Consider the following 19,497-nt stretch of genomic DNA (forward strand, 5'->3'; position numbering starts at 1 on the left):
TGAACCCACTGTTAATGTAAGCAAATGCTGACTTCAAAAGGAATTACATTCACTTAAGCCAGTACTGAATCTGGTTCTCAATTTCAGATATTAGAAGACCACCAGATCATTTGAAATTGCTTAGAATGGATAAGATTCATTATTTTTAAATCCAGCAAATATAGCGTTATATGCAAGCTATTTCAAACAACTAGGTTAATTATAATTAACTAGGTCAATATGTAACTTGCAAATTTATACATCTTTTTACAATCCCCAAACATGAAATTTGCTGCTCTTTGCTCTTCCCTAGTGAAAATGGATCAGCATAAAAGGGCTTTTGAAATGAAAGTTTTTTAAAAAATTTGGTGCACCAGCACCTTTGAAACATTGATGTTCTACTGAAAACACTGGCATGTTGTATTATTGTATTTGAATACAGATATTGCCAGAACTACCAGTCTTTCCTTCCTGACACTCTACAACTTTTGTGGGCATCTCAAGTTGGCTTTATCACACAACATGGACTGTTCCCTAGCATCTTAGAACCATTCTTCAAAAAATTTTGAAGGTCCCACCATAACACACAAAGCCCTGCACTTATTCCTACAGAAGGACTGCCTTGCTATCCAAATACCACCAGTCCACTGATTATTCTGGATGTTTATAAACTTGATGAGACTAAGCATAGTGCAAACTTTCCCACTCAGCCTTGCCATGTATCGCAATTCTGATCTGAAAGCCATCCTTTGTAATCTTATCTGATCTCTTCGGAGGAAAGTTTTTCAGTGTCTTAGTGCATTGCAAATGCACAAAACTTGCAAAATAGTAGTCTCTAACACCCATTTCCACTTGAAGTCAAGTTTGAACCTAAAATCAGAAAAATTAAAGTTTGTTTCACCATATTACTATTTTAGTTCAGTTGCCAACATCTTCTAGAGTAAATACTTTGTGGAAAAGGTAATAGCTATAGACTACAGAAATAGGATGCAAGAAAGAGTATTTACTGGTTAGGTACTTTTTTATAGTAGTTGCATCAGGTCTGGGATCAGTTTTCATGGCAAAATAAACTGCTAATGCTGTTTGATCAATATGTGAGAGAACAGTATTTGCAGCTTCAATAATTTCATCGAGCCTTTTCATTCGTTCCTAAATGAAAGAGGAACAAAAGGAAAATATTATCCAGGCATGAAGTCTCCCCCTTTAAAACTTTATATTAACATTAGTGAAGTCATATATATGGCAATGTTTCTGAAATCAACTTATTTAACATTTCTATAATCTAAACAGGATTGATGTCATATTGTGCTCAGTGCCATACAAAACCATATTTTACAAGTTCTTGACAGAAAGAGCTGACTTTTTACTTGTATTCCAGGTAAAGCTTATAGGTCTCCAAGAAGCTTCACATGATCTGCACAAAATAAGGAAAGAAAACATCTCCTTCCCCCCCCCCCCCCGATTTCCAAGGTACTCTGGGTTGGGTTTGTGCCTTGAGCACAGATTGCCATAACTGGAGATGGGACACTGTACAGGCAGAGAAGTGGCTGGCATTCGGAAGTAGCAGAGAACATTCTCTCACATTTGGCAAGTGGATCTTAGTCACACACTCAGAGTCAAAATATTATTTTCAGGGTTGGGAAGGAATATTCACACAGGTCAAACTGGCAGAGACCATGGATTTTTTTTACCACCTCCTCTAGAGCCTGAAGTGAAAGCTACTTGCCAGGAAGATCAGGTTATCTTGCTAAATCATTTACCTGCCATTCATTGCAAGGCCCTGGGCATTGGTGGACCTCAGTCTCTTCTATGTTTTGTCTGGGGACACCACAGTTTAGTCTCCCAAGAGCTGTAATACTTTACTCTAATCCAAGCTACTTGGGTCAAGAGAGGGGGAACTGGATGGGAGTTAGTGGCCTCAGATGTGCAGACAATCAGAGGATTACCTAGGTCTCTTCTGACCTTAAACACTAAGATTTTAAGATAGCAAGAAGAAGATCCCAACTTTCAAAGAGCTTGTGATTTAAAAAAAAAAAAGAAGAAGAAGAAAAAACCCCAAGAGACACAATGGAAGTGCTAGTACGCATTTTATAGATGGCAAAGACTCAGTGCATCACACAAGGTATGCAAGGGATCTGGACCCAAGTCACAGTACAGTGCTTTAACCAGCTGTCCAAACCAGAAGAACAACATTAGAGCATTAGTGACACAAGACTGATGAAAAATAGGGTTACAGACAGCATCCAAATAGCTGATTATGATTTGAGACAAGTCAGCTAGGGATATAGAATCCAGCCTTCCTATGCAGGGAGGAGATTGGGTTTCTTAAGTTTTGTATAAAGTCTGAAGTGGTGCATCCTGTAAGAGAAAGAATTAGCACCAAAGAGGAAGGTGGTGGAATTTCAGGAGCTCACATTATCATGGTAATTAACATGAAACAGTCCAAAAGAAATAATCTGTGCACCAGCAGACACCATGTACTAAGGATCCAAGCAATGTACCTCTGAAAATGGATGGTGAGCATTTATTCACTTGAAAGACATGATAGCAGAACCCTCCACCTCAAGAAGAGTTACTATATCTCACGAAGAAACCATTTGTAAGGGCTTCATAGTTTATGACTAAGCTCACTGATCTTTGGATTAGATCTCAAAGCAAGGCAAGTCAACAATAGGCCAACCCATTGCTAGATGGTCCATTCCCAGAAAAATGAAATTAACAAAAAGGCACCCAATCCTTATTGTACTAAGTCTTGGGAATAAGACTTAGAGTGGGAAAAAACTGTTCAGATCAGGTCTATACTAGACTCAGAAGGTCAGCTTAAGGTATGCAACTCCAGCTGCATAAACAACATAGCTGGAGTCAGCATACCTGAAGATGAGCTTACACTATCTTCACAATGGGAGGTCAAGGGAAGCAAATGCTCCCATCAGCTTCCCTTAATTCCCAGGATTGGTGCTGACTGGAGGCTCCCCTAGGGTATGTCTAGACTACATGGCTCCGTTGACAGAGCCATGTAAACTAGTTTACCCGACAGTCAATGAAGCGGGGATTTAAATAATCCCTGCTTCATTTAAAAAAAAAAAAAATGAAAAAAGGCCACCACGCTGTGGTGACAATCAGCTGACCTGGTACAGCATGGCAGTCTAGATGCAGATGCAAAGGAAAGCCTTTGTCGACTGCTCCTGTAAACCTAGTTTCACGAAGCACAAGGGAGCAGTCGACAAAGGCTTCCCCTGTCAGCCGATCTGTCTCTAGACTGCTGTGCTGTGCTGGATCAACTGATTGTTGGCATAGCGCGGCGGCCATTTTTATTTTAATGAAGCGGGGATTATTTAAATCCCTGCTTCATTAACTATGTTGGGTAAATTAGTTTACATGGCTCTGTCGACGGAGCCATGTAGTCTAGACATACCCCCAGTGTTTGATTTAGCAGGTGTTAACTAGATCCGCTAAATAGAATGCCAGAAGATCTATCTATCTCCAGTGAGCAAGTATAGACATGGCCTCACTTGTGTTGGCAACCAAGAGGGAATTCCTCTTTACTTTAAGCCAGTATCACATGATGTAATAGTTACAATTGGAACCTATCTGAATGGATATTCAAGTGGAGGAAGCTCTCCTAGAATCTAGAGCCACAAATACGGAGTTCAATAAATACTTTAAACAAAAAACAAAAATCTCCTTTTATATAAAAAACTACAGACTGAGCATTTACCTTTGAAATTCAAATATAAAAGTGGTCTGATATATTTCAAATATCTGCAAAGAGCAGCAAAGATGAAACACTCTCTCTTTTTAGAATTCAACATGAGACACAGACCCGGCCATAGTGATCTTTGCATTCACAGACTCCAATCTTGAATATAGCCGCTCACATGTAGAAATAAAGCCCTGGTACATGAAAAACTGACAGCTGACACAAAATGAACCAAACTGTATAGTTACAACATTGGTCACACTGACTACATGATCCCAGTGCTCTGGTTAGCTGGGGAGGCACTGCAGAAAAAAAAAAAAGTTACGTTGATTGCTCCTAGCTACCCAAGAGATTGCTTTTCTCCAAAATCAAAATCTCCCAATTCCCCATCAGTCACATTCCACAGGAAACATGAAGTTGTCAGTAATCCTGAGAAGTTAATGAATACAGAAGGCAGAATTTTAACAGGAGACAAAACTAAACTAGGAAATTCACTCCAACAAATAAGCAACTATGAACTTCACTCCTTTCAGAACTACATAGAAAACTCATTTAATTTGACTTAACCTCAGTAATTTTTCCACAAACAACCAATAAGTCACTTACACTGTTTCTTTGAAATGATAGGAACAAAGAAAGAGGTGCTAAGCATTCACAGTTTGGCTATGTCTAGACTACGCTCTATTTGCAAAAGTAGTCTGGACACAGGTTTTTTTGGAAACCCCTCCCCTTCCCTTCCCTTCCCCCCCTTTTTTTTCTTCCGAAAAACACCCCGCTCTTCCTTAAAAAGTGAGGCGTACACGGTTTTTGTTTAAAAAGGGTTTTTTCCCCAAAAAAAACCTCGGCATCCAGACTCTTCACTTTCCAAGGCTCTGCTTTCAAAATTGAGATCGGAAGAGGATATGCAAATTCCTGCAGAATTTGCATATCCTCTTTCAAAGATAGAACGTAGTTTAGATGTACCCTTTTTACCTTGTAAAGATGCACTGGTGAGCACCATGGTAAATGCTTTTGATTCTGAGGAAGCTAAAAGTTTCTAGCTCACTACACTCAGTATAGCCAGAGAAGTTAACTTTAAGACTAGACAACTGAAGAACTGTAAAGAAATCTTGAAATGTAATCTGTAACCTCAAGGCAAGATACAGTGAAACAAGTATTAAATTAAAAACAGAACTCACCTTTTCAGAATCCAGCTGATGGAGTCGTGCAACATACAAAGGAAGATGATTAGGAAAGGCTTCTTTCAATTCGTTATACATGTCACTGGTATCCAACCTAGCCAAAAAAAGGGAGGAAATGAATATGCTGCTTCTGAATGTTCTCAACAGGAGGCAGTACAGTTATCCTGTGATCTGCTAGGGAAACTACAAAGACATACTTAGTCATCCATTGTATCTTCAGGTCTCTTAAAGCTTCAACAAATTCCTCTTTTACATCTTTTTCTTTTTCTGGTTCTCTCTCTTTTTCCTTGCTGCCATTCTTAGTCTTTGTTGGTGATGGTATCAGATGGTAATGAACAGTAATTACATCCTAGCAATAGAAAAAAACTCATCAACTATTTCGTGGAATGAAGTACATTGCTATTCTTTTGTCTTACACTGCAAAAATTGCTAAATGGCAGTAACAACTACATGCTTGGAAGTTGGATGCTGAAAGCAACAGATTAGTTTTTAGAACTCTGGAATGGTTCTACTTTCTACAGACATACCCCCAATTGCACACCTCCTGTTTTCAGAAGATGACTGGCCTCTGCAAAAAAGGAAATAGGGTCCAGTGTCCCTGGACTGATTACAGGCTGCCCATTTGGACTTATGGGAAGGCTCTCAACCCTTATAAAGGGAAGACAATTGCAGGTGGTTTGGAAGGTCCCTGCAGACATTATAAAGAGGAAGAAGGCTCCTGCAGGACAATAAATCAAAGGGGGAGAGACATCTGCAAATAAGGCCCATGGAGAAGGCTCAAGTGCCTTCCTACTCTTAGCACCTCTTGCCTGCAAGATTTTCATGGAGGATGGGCTGTGCGCCCAGCTTAAGATTGGGGCCAAAGGAATGAATTTTAAAGAGAGGGGACAGACCCCGCCCTCTCTGGAAGAGAGGGGAAGGAGAGGTGAAGGATCTGGGCTCACCTGAAATGGAGGCAAAAACTTCATAGGTCTGACCTTTATTTTGAAAGACTTTGTGCAGCACTTAAACTGAACCTTAGAAAGGAAACATTTTAATATCTTGACTGGACATGCATAGTCAAGTGTGGCCTGCCCCAAGCTCCTGCTGGAGCAGTGGGGGCAGAAGCCCCAGCCCAGGTTGCTCCAGCTGCAGTCACCAGGAGCAGAAGACCCCAGCCCTGGCAGAAGCCACTGGGGGAAGAAGCTGCAAACTGCTGGGGGTAGCGGAGGGTGGAAGAGAAGAGGCCCAGCTCCTCACTTCTGCTCTGCCTCTTGAGGTGGATCTGATCTACCCATGAAAAGTTGCTATGCAGGGAAAGAACAACTCCTCTATCCCCAGGCCTGCCAAACTAGTAGCTAGGAGCATGAGGAGATCAGATTTCATGGTCTGACACATTTTTCACTGCTATGAAATTGATAAGGCCCTATAGACAACTGATACCTGTGAACAATTATGTTGTCTGTTAAACTGCTGTAATATGCATACGGTTTCAAAATTTTCAAACACTAAACTAATATTTACATAAACTGAAGTTCCACTTGGAATTTACTCAGAATATATTCAGAAAGTATTATTTCAAAACAGTTGGCGGAACAGGATGATATTCAGTCTAATGTAGAAAGCAAGCAAAATTACACAGAAGCTCTGGAAAAAAAACCCCAAAATTTCACCCCTAGTGACTGATATATGACTAAATTTTAAAAAACAAGCACTCTTTCAAGAGTGCACAAGAGCCACTGCTGGACAAATGCTACATTCTTGTTTATGTAAAGGTTTTTACTTAATTTATACCATAGCAACTGAGTTACTATGGTAAAGTGTAAAACTGAATTTAGACATTTAATATATTGCTATATACAGAAAAATGAGCTTCACAAAGGAAAATTTCTCAATGTGTAGTACTTAGAGTTAAATGTCACAGCTATTCGCATTTCTTACCAAATTAAGCAACATTACAATTAATTAAATTTTATACCATGTGCAACTAGATAGTTGATAAGCCTGAAAGTGTTTTTACAGAACTACATACTAGATACATACAAGAATTACTTCATTTGCCATCAAAATATAAACAACTGTGGAGTAGAACTTAACACAATTGTTTGTTAAATTTGATAGTACATGTGGAAGAAATTTAGTTTTATCAGCTACAAATCAACTATCTTATTTTTGAGTCACAGCAGACATTAACACTAAGATATTCCTCATCTTAAAATGTTCTGTATCATAGCCACTGCAGCTAAATTCTTGAGGGAAAATGTGTTCCTGGCTTGATGCCCTGTGTGCAAAATTTGAGCCTGAAGAAAAAATATTTATACCTGTATTATAGCATTAAACAAGGATAATAGAAGTATCAGATTTGATTATGATGTCATACAGATACCATTAATAGGATATAAAGATTTAACCATTTATCCCACATTTTCACCCCACTATGGAACAAAAATTGTAATGGAGCTCAGTTTCATGACATTTTTGTTTTGGTCTCATTCTCTTTTCTTATTTAGATCTATTTTCCATCTCATTTCTGTCTAGTCAGACTGAGCTTTTCAGAACAGAGATGCTCTCTCTCTGATGTACCAGGCACATAATTAATTACATATAATAAGGTTATTCTAATTGACCATCATAATATTCACAAGAAATACTCCATACGCGCGCACATCCTCCCCCACTTAAAAAGGTCATCAGCTTTAAAATTCAAGCAACATTACATATTTCCATTACACATGATCTCTAAGACATTTGAAGGCTTGCAATTTTTCATAAGGCATGAGCTAATTTGCAAATAGTAAAAGAGGCTCAAAAATATTGATTGTAGATGAGAACACACAAAAAGAGATAGGTAGATTCCATTTCTCCTGACTAGTCCAACTACAGCTCAGCCATTATGCCTTGCTGCTAAATAGCCCACAATGTGAAAACAGTTCTCACTGATTGTCCAAAGTAAATTCAGTGGGCTTCCTTTTTTCATTCCAACTTCATGTGACCCAAACTGCTCATCTAATCAATTGCAATTGGGTTCTGTTTCAATACTGAATAGTTTGCCCTTTGGGTCATGTTGCATGGAAGAATACAGGTAGTCCCCAGGTTACGTACAAGATAGGGACTGTAGGTTTGTTCTTAAGTTGAATCTGTATGTAAGTCGGAACTGGCGTCCAGATTAAGCCGCTGCTGAAACTGACCGCCAGTTCTGACTTACATACAGATTCAACTTAAGAACCCCAAGTCAGCTGCTGCTGAAACTGATCAGCCGCTGATTCCAGGAAGCCCGGGGCAGAGCAACTGTGCCTCGGGCTTCCTGTAGTCAGCGCTGGTCAGTTTCAGCAACGGCTGACTTGGGGACTCCTGGGGCAGAGCAGCTGGGGTGCTGCTGGGTTGCTCCAGTAGCGCGGCTCCTTGGCACTACTGGACCAACCCAGCAGCACCCCAGCTGCTCTGCCCCAGGCGTCCTGATTCAGCCGCTGCTGAAACTAACCAGCAGCGGCTGAATCAGGACGCCTGGGGCAGAGGGCTGGGGTGCTGCCGGGTTGGTCCAGTAGTGCCCAGAGCGGAGCTGCGGGACCAACCGGCAGCACCCCAGCTGCTCTGCCCCAGGGTCCACAACAAAAGCCTGATCTGCTGGGGGGGGGGCACACTAGCTGCGCCCCCCCCAGCAGACCAGGGACACGGGGAGCAAAGCCACAGCGGCGGGGTGCCTCGCCTCTGAGGCTTTGCTCTGGCGCGGGACCCTCTTTGCTCCCGGTGCCCCTGGTCTGCTGGAGACGGTCCCCAGCAGACCAGGGGCACCGCGAGCAAACCCGCAGCCGTGGCGGGGTCCCGCGCTTCTGAGGCTTTGCTCTGGAAGAGCCTCAGAAGCGCGGGAACCCGCCGCTGCTGCGGTTTGCTCGCGGTGCCCCTGGTCTGCTGGAGATGGTCCCCAGCAGACCAGGGGCACCAGGAGCAGCTTTTCTCGCCCCGGAGGTCAAGGTGGCTGACCGCTGCCTGTGAGCTCCGGGGCGGGAAAGCCCCGTTCGTAAGTGCGGATCCGACTTGGATCCGCGTAAGTCGGGGACTGCCTGTATATAAAAGTAAAACGTGACAGTTGACTGACAAGAATCTTTCTGTGTTCCCTCTAAGAGATTCGATCCATAAGCAGAGAGTTTTGTCTCGTGCACCAATATTGAGGTCATGTGTATTTGTTCAGATGTGTGCCCAAGCTATAAACCTCTTCCTTTTCCCCCCCTGCTACCATGTCTCCCACCCTCCCCTCACCCCATCTACTTCCCTGGTGCCTGCAGCTACCCTATACCCCTCATCCGCCTTTGGTGTCCTGGCTCCTGCCCTTCTCACTCCCCTCAGCCCTTTTGAGACCTTCTCCCCCCATCCCCTTCATCCTCTCTGACCCCTGCACCTGCCCTTCCCTTCCCCTCTGCACCCACCCCTCCTCTAGCCCTCCTCTCTAACATGCCCCTTCCTTCCCTCAGTACCTCTGCCTCCTAGCCCTCTCTCTCCCTGGTGTCCTCCCCTCACCACCTCTGCCTCAGTTCTCATGTCTCCCTGCACCCTCACATGACTTGCTCCATCCCCTGCCTTCCTCATGCCCACCCCTTTTCAACCCTTCTCCTCTTTCTTCCTCTTGCCCCCATTGCTCCCTCCCTTCTCCTAGCATCACCCTGTTCCCGCCCTTCCTTCTCTCACCCCCACTGACACCTTCCTATCCCTTCCTTCCCCTTTCCCCTGACCCTCATTTCTCCTCCTGGCCCCCTGGCATTTGTCTCTCTTCCACCCTGCCCCTTTGTGCATTCACCTTTCTTTTCCTGCCCCCGCTCCCGCACAAGCCCCTTCCTCTCCTCACCCCCACCTTCCCTTGAGTTCTCCCCTTGCCTCTTTCCTCACCTTCTGCCTTCCTGACACCTGCACTTGTCAACCCCCTCTGGGCCCCTTGTGGGTGGCTGCCCTGTGTTCCAGGGCTGGGGCTGGGATGCTATTTTTAGTACCCTGGGCCCAGCCCAGGAGTAGCTGTGCCATGGCCCAGGTCCAGCCCAGCATATTGGGCAACCCCCACCACATGGCCAAGCCCCGGGGAGCAGCTGGGGCCAGGACTGTGCTAAAAACAGCACCACGGCCCCAACTCCAGTGCGGGCACATGGGGCACGGTCAGAGTTGCTGTGCAGCTGCTGCTAGACCAGGGCCACGGTGCTATTTTTAGTACCATGGTCTAAGGCTCTAGCTTCAGCAGCCGCCACGCAGCTTCCCCTGGCTGCAGATCTAGCCCTCGGGAAGGGCTGAAACTAAGGCCAGGGCTACGTGGAGGCTGCCAAGCTGCTCCTGGGGTGGAGTAGCCACCCACCATGCAGCCTTGCCCCAGAGCAGCTACTGTGCAGCTCTGCTGATAAGGTACGTGGGACGCAAATTCTTAGCGTATACCCATGCAGGCGTGCACCTTAGAGGGAACTATGCTTTCTGCTAGGAACTAGCAGCCTTGAAACCCTTTATGAGGATTTGAGCCCAGACACACATCTGTTGTGACCACCACAAACCTGAGCCTATCTTTAATAGCAAGCTTTGGTGGATCTTCAAGTCCTGCAAATACCAGAGAAGGGAAGCTGTTAGCTCTGGGTTTGCTGAAAAACAATACAGTAAAAACCCCAAACGGAGAAAAGCAGCGGCTGTGAAGCTACAGTTACAGTGGAATCCACACTCAGGGCTATGCATCAAATGCTATCCCTAAATTTAGCCTTCAAGAGAAAGGGTACAATAGTGAGCATACTGCCCTTCTTCCCATCTTTGCAGTAAGGAGACTGCTGCTCAGTGCAGGAGTGGTGTCTCAAGTCTGTCTTCACTAAGAACTTATATAGCTCTATCCATATAGCTCTATCTTTCAGGGGTGTGAAAAAAACAGATGTAGCTCTGCCAACCTATCACAAAGTGGACAATACTAGGTTGATAGAAGAATTCTTCTGTTGACCTAGATACCACCTGTGGATTGCCTATACCCATGAGAGAATGCCACCCGTAAGCATAACAGCATGTACACCGAAGTACTACAGCTGTGCCACTGTCAAGTTTTCAGCATAGACATACCCTGAGTGATTTCTGTAGTGAAGAGATAAATGACAAAGTACCTCCTTCAGGAAGGCTAGCTACTAGAGCCACAATGATACTTGGAAGCGGTCAACGAATGAAATACAAACATTTAAACTGCCCATAGCAAAGTCTAAGTGACCTCTGGTGGACCACACAAATGACTCTCTGCAAAGAAATTTTTAAATATTCAGAACCATAAGCAAAGTGCCTCCATAAAGATTAACTGAACGTGGAGGAAGAATTTTTTCCTAGTTAAAAAAAAAAAAAAAAAAAGACATAAGCTGTCTGAGGAAAAACAGAGTACAGATAATAAGTCTTTTGAGTCTGCCTTTTGGCGTAAGACTTGTGAGACTGCTCCAGAATTAACCATTTAAGTATGTCTCTTGCAAGGGGTTTTACAATGCCTTGATGGAAACTTCACACAGTAGCTCAGAGAACCATTAAGGCACACGGACAAGAAGCTTTGCAGTTTTGTGTAAGTGAACAACAAACAGCCACCTTCTGAGGGGTAGCTGTTGACCCATGACACTTCAGACAAAGATGCTTCTGAAGTAGAACAAGATGATTTCTCTGACTACAGCATGTCCTGAAACTGCTATAAAATATTTGTCATCCTGGCTTGGAACTTGGAAATACCAAACATTTCTGTCAAAAAGCACTGGAACTTTGTAAGTAGTTCCCTATTGCAGCAAAATGTCATAGGAGATTATTCAGATTCTGACCCCAGTATGCCAAGACAGCTATGTTACCCCTGCATATAACCATCTTCTCAATATTTCACAAAACCAGGAATGGAGAATGTCATCTGTGATCTCTGCTGAAAGCTAAGAACTAGACAATTGTGCAATGGCTGTATGAAATATAAAACTTTAGTATAGCAAAGAATACTGGGTTTCAAAACTACTGAAGTGAAACTTCATTATCTGAGGTGAGGAGGGCCTCAGGTCTTAATCAACACTGAGAAAAATGGACATCCTGAAGCCAGCCCTATGTTCACTGTTTGGACTGGGTGCAGGCTTGAGGATTTACAATGACAAGAACCCCCAAAAAAGTCTCTGAATAGGGGAGGGTACACTACTTTACACATTTCAAAGACAACTCTGCCACCAAGCATATCTCATGAATAAAGCTTCATGTTTGTCACAGAGGTTATGGATTCTGTAACTTTCCATGACCTCCATGACTTCTGCAGTGGTCAGTGTGCCTGGTCCAGGGGTTTTATGAACAGCTCATGAAGACCCTGGGCCAGGCATATTGATTCTTGTTGGGGCAGTCTTGGACCCCCTCCTCCTGCAGCAATAGGAGTTTGTTTGTGGGTGGGGTGGGGTGGGGTGGAGAAGCGACAGGATTCAAGGCTGGAGTGCAGGGTAGTGCTTACCTGAAGGACTGAGCTCCTGGCTCCATGTATTGCCTCTGCCCACAGATATTGCCCCTGCAGCCCCCAGCTACGAGGCGTACAGATAGTTCGAACTAGCAAGCCATTCCGCACTATCTAGCCCGTGCCGCGTGTAGCTGCGCGGCACGGGGTTCGAACAAGCCGGCATTTAAAAATGGCGCTGGCCGGCTTATGCAAATGAAGCCCAGGAAATTCAAATCCCGGGCTTCATTTGCAAGTGCGGTATGCATACATTACCCCGCTAGTTCGAACTAGCGGGGTAGTGTAGACATACCCTGACTCAGTTTCACTGCCATCCTCCCAGCACCCACAATGCCCCCTTTGAACCATGACCCCTCAAGCACCTGCAGCATCCCCTTGGGTTATGCCTTTCTTCAGTTCCCATGGCCCCCTGAGCCATTTTCCCCCTAGTAGCCTCCAGGTCATTCCCTCTCTCCTAAGTTTTATTTAGTCAGGGATATATGGTAACAGTCATGCACAGGTCATGGGTGGTGAATTTTTGTTTAGTGCTTGTGGCTGATCCATGACTAATTAAAAATGCCTGGGACCACTAATGAAACAGAGTGCAGCTTTCTAACTAGACAAGCCCTATAACAACTGCCCAGTGGGTAAAAAAAAAATACCATAACTTGTTAATAGGCATAGAGCATTTCATGTTTTTCTTTTTTTTTTGTAATCTTATGTTTCCAAATCCTCACACTTGTTTTTATCTGAACAGATCTCAAGCTGTATTAAATAAACTTCAATTCAGTTCTACTATAGACAAAGTTAAGTACCTTGCCTGACAGAGTGCTGAATTAAGATGAAACCAGTGAATAGGAGGGCACCACTTCAGAAAAGGAGGGAATTACTATACAATATGCACGTCCAGAAGATAAGTGACTAGGTACTCAGATGTAAATGCGTGGTCTATAAACTGCAAGCCTACATTGAGACTGAACAGAGTTTAGAGTGTGCAGAACAGAATGAGATGCCTGCAATGAGAAGCTGGGGTGGACTTCCCTGGGTGGGCCCAGACAGGACTATCTTCTACTTAGTGAGGGAGACTCACACCAGACACCTCAGGTAACACCAAAAAGTGTCATAAGCTACCTCTGAAGAGGATTAATATAGAAGGGAATACTGGAGGCAAAGCCTCTGGTTAGGGTTGCCAGGTGGTTTTGAACCGGACAGTCCAGTATTTGAGCTCTCTGTTCAGGAAACAAATTGAGAAAATATAAATGAGAAAATATAAATGTCCGGTATTTTCTAAATAAGATGTAATGTAGATTGTGATGTAATGTCAAGTGTGACCAGTATTTTTGTTGAAACCATCTCGCAACCCTACCTCTGGGTCCAGGCCCAGAGCAATGGCATTCTGAGTGACAAAGGATCTTTTAACATCCCATAGGAATACTGGAAAGTAAACTAGTAGTAGCCACTGCCAGGAGGAGATGGTTCATCTGTTCAGAAGTGCGCTCCTTGTCCTTGTCCAAGGACACACATTTCCCTTTAGAAGGTAGTTTCCATTCTTTTGTTTCTTATTATGGGACCTACTATTCCATCTGTACGGAGTGTCCTTTCACTACCAGATACAACCCATCCTGGCTGATGAGGGGAGGCTTCAGCAGTGCTACTCAGTATGCTGAATAGAAGAGCAAATCTGGGGGCACTCACATCACTCTCCCATCTCCTGCCTCATGCATAGCCTCTGTCCACTACCACAAAATAGGAAAAACTTTCCTGGAAAATAGAAGTAGCATTAAACTTATACTTTAAGTCTCAAATCAACTGACTAAGGTTCTATTTAAGAGCCTAAGAGTTCCTTGATGCCAACTATCAAAAGACACACCCAACACACTATAATACACTGTAGTTAGGATAGTTAGACAAAGTGTCTTGTATAATTCTTTGCATGCTAACTATACAGAAAAACATACAGTAATATTAATTACCAGTGTGACCTCAGTTGGTATGTGATACATGTGCTGGAAATACATTACTAAAATTATGTTCAGATCAAGCCATCTAAGTAAAGTGGATAAACAAGTCTGCCATGTTTTGTTGTCTGTCTTCACTGTAAATTGAGCATGGAAAGGCCAGAGATGATGGAAGTATAGAAAGGATAGAAAATAAGACACAGAATATCTTACTGCCCCTGTATAAAACTATGGTACCCCCCACATCTTGAATACTGTGTACAGATGTGGTCTCCTCACCTCAAAAAAGATATTTTGGTCTTGGAAAGGGTTCAGAAAAGGGCAACTAAAATGATTAGGGGTTTGGAACGGGTCCCATATGAAGAGAGGTTAAAGCGACTGGGACTTTTCAGTTTAGAAAAGAGGAGACTGAGGGGGGATATGATAGAGGTCTATAAAATCATGAATGGTGTGGAGAGGGTGAATAAAGAAAAGTTATTTATTAGCCCCTAAATGGAACTCCTTGCCAGAGGAGGCTGTGAAGGCTAGGACTATAACAGAGTTTAAAGAGAAGCTAGATAATTTCATGGAGGTTAGGTCCATAAAAGGCTATTAGCCAGGGGATAAAATGGTGTCCTTGGCCTCTGTTTGTCAGAAGCTGGAGAGAGAATGCATGAGACAAATCGCTTGATCATTGTCTTCGGTCCACCCTCTCTGGGGCACCTGGTGCTGGCCGCTGTCGGCAGACAGGATACTGGGCTAGAAGGACCTTTGGTCTGACCCAGTACGGCCGTTTTTATGTTCTTATGTACATTTACATCTAATGTAAACAAATTAAGTTAACTGAAAAAGCAAATTTACCAGAGGATGAGGATGACAGCATGGTGGCTGCACAACAAGAAAGGAAAGGAATTTTGTCAGGGTTTACTTTTTAGAGAATACATTTCAAAGTTTTACTGGACTACAAAAATAAGTGGAGAATATCAGTTACCCATTACTTAGGGAACAAGGAGACTGCACTTTCATTCTGTGAAAGCTGGATTTTCCTGCCAACAAGGGCTGAAGATGCTAAGTGGCAAAGCTATTTAGACAAAGACATAACTTGCTAGACAAACCTTATAACAGAAATCGTGTTTCATTTTATTTGCAGCCATTTTGTTTCTCTCAGCTGGTCATCACTTAAATCTCTGATCTGTGTTGTTAAACTTATTTTTAGTTTTACTACATCTCAGTTCTGTTAGATTAGCTAAGGTTGTACTCTACTTAAATGTAACAGACTGGCTTGTATACCATTTCTCTGGAGATAGCCAACAATTTCTGGGACTGTCAGTGAGAGGGACATGTTTCTGGGGATCTCTGCTTCATTGATTTTTACCTGCATGACAATGTTAAGACTGGGGGACTCGAGGAGAATCCTGGTAAGGTGGACAGCCTAGTGTGACAGGGACTTCAGGAAAGACCCCACAGCCTTAGCAAGAGTGCCAACAGCATCTTACAGCTCTGGGAAGCTGTGAGGAAAGCTTCATACTAGCATCCAACGTACCCTGAATAGCTTCATGAATAAGTACTATATCAGGTCCTTTACTGTGGACCCACTGAATTAGTGACATCCTATCCTTCAGGAAAAGGGTGTATGTACACTGAGCCTTCTAAATGAGCTATAGTTAGTTCTAGAGAGGATACAAGATGAACAAAGGAAAATGGCAGCAGTCTGCATCAAAGTTCTTCTGACAGTCTGACCTTCTCCTTGTACTAGTGTATCCATACCAAGACCAACAAAGATAGAAAACTCTCAACCTTACAGGCAATACAGCGAAGGGGTAGAATAATGACGCTTTAACTTTAATGGCCTACAACACCCTTTTCCTCCCCAGTCAAAACTCTGACCGATGAGATTAGTGAAAGGTGCAACTAGAAATGATTTCCTTCCAGGGCCTGGAAAGCAACTACACAGAGAAGAGAGAAAACAGGAAGCAAAGTAATCATATCACTTTAGAAGAGGGCAAAAAGAGAAAAAGAAGTTAGCCAGACACAGGCAACCTATATCTGCTAGAAGACAGGAAAGAACTGAAATGAACGACACAGCCCTTTTTAAAAAAGACCAATCACTTTAAGTTTAACTACACACCTGCTGGTAGAATTTTGCAACACCTACTACAGAATGTTAAAATGCTCATTTTAATTGAACACACTTATACATTCCAGTATAATTTTATCATTTAATATCTTTACATAAAGGATAAGAAAGAAACAGTTTTATACCATCTGCTCCAATTATGATTGCTAGCATTCCACGGACTAATTGTGACAAATTAAATGACTCTACACTGAGCTACAGTTACACTTTAAGATCACAAACTTGAGAAAGAAAAGTCTTAAGATCATTTAGTCCATCCTCCTGCAAAAGCAGCACTGTTTCCAAAAGTATATTTTCTAGTCCTGTATCTAGTCTGTGTTTCAGTACAACTAAGCCTCAAGAAATAAGTTCAGTTAATGGTAAGGAGGGATTGGTACCATGCTTTATATCAGTGGTGTGAAACCCCCAACGAGGTCACAGATGTCTTCCTGGGGGACCGACCGTCAATGGCTGGGACCAGCCCCTGGCTTCCCGGGTCTAAGCCCCGCGCCACTCAAATTATCTTGGGGGTTGCAACATGAGTATATGGGGGTCATGGTTGGAAAAAAAAAAAAAAGATGTACACTGCTGCTTTATATCATATACCTTAAGTTCAATTTTAGGTGCATTCATTAAGAGACAAGATGCAAGGCAAAATATTTGCCATGGAAAATCTTGACTCCAAGCACTTCAGAGAGAGAATGATGGAGTATTATATAATAAAGGAGTCACAGGCTGACTCATCACAGAAGTATCTGCGTGCTATTGTGCCACTCAATTAACATGATAGTCCAGTAATATTTTGTTGGTCCAACAACAGGTGTCGCTTAAGGCATGAAGTGGATAACTCAAAACTACATAAGAGAAGGCAGCTGAGGGAGACAATGAAAAATTAAGTATAATATTAATAGAAAAATTCTCTAAGTCATATGCAAAAAGACTTAAGCATATCTTTTCCAAAAACTGACATTCAGTACCTTTTTAAATTTTCCTTGTCGTTTTGCTGCAGACTGCCCCTGGGAGTTAGAACAACATACTGTAAGAAAACATGCACACACTACACAGGATGGAGACACCTTCTCTGTATGATTATGGTTTATTTTCAACCTAGAGAGCTCAAACTACTCAAGTGCCAGGTCTGTGATCAAAACATGCTCTTAAAGCATACCAATATCGGAATATTTTTTACATTACAAAACTGTTAATGCATTTTGTGTGTATACAGTTTGTTGTTCCTATTACAATGTAAATGTTAACCACTTGGCTCAATGAAAAACAGCAACATGAACTTTAGAATACAACAATTGAAATTTTCAGATTAAAACTGAGTGGTACTGTTCCATTTTATAATTGTATAATTAATGTACAAAAATACTCCTGCATTTTTCTTTTCAGTTCACACATTGTTGCCTACTCTGCCCTTTATCACTTGGTGCACAGTGGTGGTCACGGATAGCAGCAGCAAGAATGTGACACTATTGATGGCACCCATCCAACAAACTGTTCCCACAATGTGATACAGAAGTGTAAAATTGTGTAAAGAATCTGAAGTGAAAAATTTCACTCAGAGCTATTTTTCAAACCATTTTACAGAAAAAATCTGACTTGAAAAGCAATAACTACTGCACTTCTAGTGGCTTCCACTCTAGAAATACTGTACCTAATGGTTAATTTGATGTAAAGTAGCCTAGGCAAGAACAAAAAATTATTTTGCTGAATTTCAGACAAAAAGAAAATATCCTACACAATCATCATCATAGTTATGTTTATCAAAACAGCAATAACTGTCCAATCTTGCTGTGAATTTATTGTACATGCAAGTAAATGTATACCAAACTAAATCATCAGAGAGTTCCTGAAGTTCTTCTGGGCCAAGAAAATGCATGGCTTCCTGAATACAAATATTCTATTTTTCTTATAAAAATGTTACCTAACCTGCAATATTATACCCACCTAGATTTAATATCTTATGTTGTCTCCCTAATACAGAGCTAGGCAAACTGCAGCCCAGGGGCTGGATTTGACAACTTACACTTTGATCCAGCCTGTGGACTGCAGCTAGCCACTTTTTACTGACATACTGCTGCTCATGTCATGCCTCCGGCAGCAGGATACTATTTAAATGGCTCTTGGCTTCCGGTCATGGTAATACCCTGGCAGGGGCTGGAGCCACAATCCCTTTAAATAGCTGTAGCAACCCTGGGTGGCTGCCAGGCAATGCGGTAGCGTCGGGGCCTGGAACTGTGAGCCCATTACTATGTGTTTAATTCAAAGCCTCCGGCCCCAGACAACTCTGGGGGAAGCCTAGACCCTAGCCCTGCCCCTTCCACCTCAGGCCCCACCTATTTCAGAGGTAGAGCCAGCCCATGACCATGTACCAAAATTCATTAAGTAGCCCCCCTGCAAAAATTATTTCCCACCCTACCTTAATACGTCATAAATCAAATGCATTTAATCTACCACTTTAAAAATCATTTCTTGGCCTGCTAAACAAGACTTCCTATGTCCCACCATAGAAAAAATGCAACATTTTCCATGGGAATAAAGAGCTTTCTACTGGGGAAAAAATTAGAAGTTTTTAAGGATGTAGAATATTTTATATGAACTAACTCTGTTCATATTCATATTTTATCAACAGTGCTCAGCTGTATTAATGGTTGGCAACATCAGAACTATGCAGCAGTTAAGAAATCCTGCCCCTGCGTTACAGTCTACAAAATAGATGTCTCCTAAATTTTAAAGTAAAACCTAAGTGTAGATGTCAAAAGGCACATTAATTTTGTGGAAGCTGCATGCATACCACATAAGTGACTAGAGAAGCAACATGCAAAAGCAAAACACATGAAGTCGTATTGTACATTTAAAAAATTATATTCTGATAGTCAATTATACACAGAACACAATTCTTACAAATTTGCCTTAACAGTGGGGGGGAAAAAAAAGTTGCTTCCAGAGCAACATAAAATGCTTCGGCACAATTTAAAATATTGTGTGGGAGATTTACAATTTATATATTATGTCAAATTAAACTGCAGGGATTACATTTTAAGTACAGGTTGAACCTTTCCAGTTTGGCATCCTTGGGACTTGACTGGTGTCCTGAACCATGGGAGGTCAATATTACCTAGCAATGTTACCAACACTTCCACTGATTATTGGGCTCTTAGAGGACATTT

At 42.5% G+C, this 19,497-nt stretch overlaps 1 protein-coding gene across 3 annotated transcripts in view; it reads right to left on the bottom strand.

Annotated features, from left to right (window-relative positions):
* TPP2 (tripeptidyl peptidase 2) overlaps positions 1 to 19,497 on the bottom strand; it is an 83,670-nt gene that overhangs the window by 12,438 nt on the left and 51,735 nt on the right. Inside the window, exons 24-27 of one of the 3 annotated variants that reach the window (XM_075918739.2) lie at positions 17,299 to 17,337; positions 5,058 to 5,209; positions 4,858 to 4,954; positions 998 to 1,128 (exon numbers count right to left, since the gene is read on the bottom strand). In XM_075918739.2, coding sequence (XP_075774854.2) covers positions 998 to 1,128; positions 4,858 to 4,954; positions 5,058 to 5,209; positions 17,299 to 17,337 — 419 coding nt within the window. Of the gene's footprint in view, positions 1 to 986; positions 1,129 to 4,857; positions 4,955 to 5,057; positions 5,210 to 17,298; positions 17,338 to 19,497 lie in introns of all 3 variants that reach the window. The other 2 variants (XM_089775420.1, XM_075918740.2) reach the window with 2 other exon arrangements.

The sequence above is a fragment of the Pelodiscus sinensis genome, chromosome 1, assembly GCF_052426305.1.
Source record: "Pelodiscus sinensis isolate ZL-2025 chromosome 1, ASM5242630v1, whole genome shotgun sequence".
Lineage (NCBI taxonomy): Eukaryota > Metazoa > Chordata > Testudines > Trionychidae > Pelodiscus > Pelodiscus sinensis.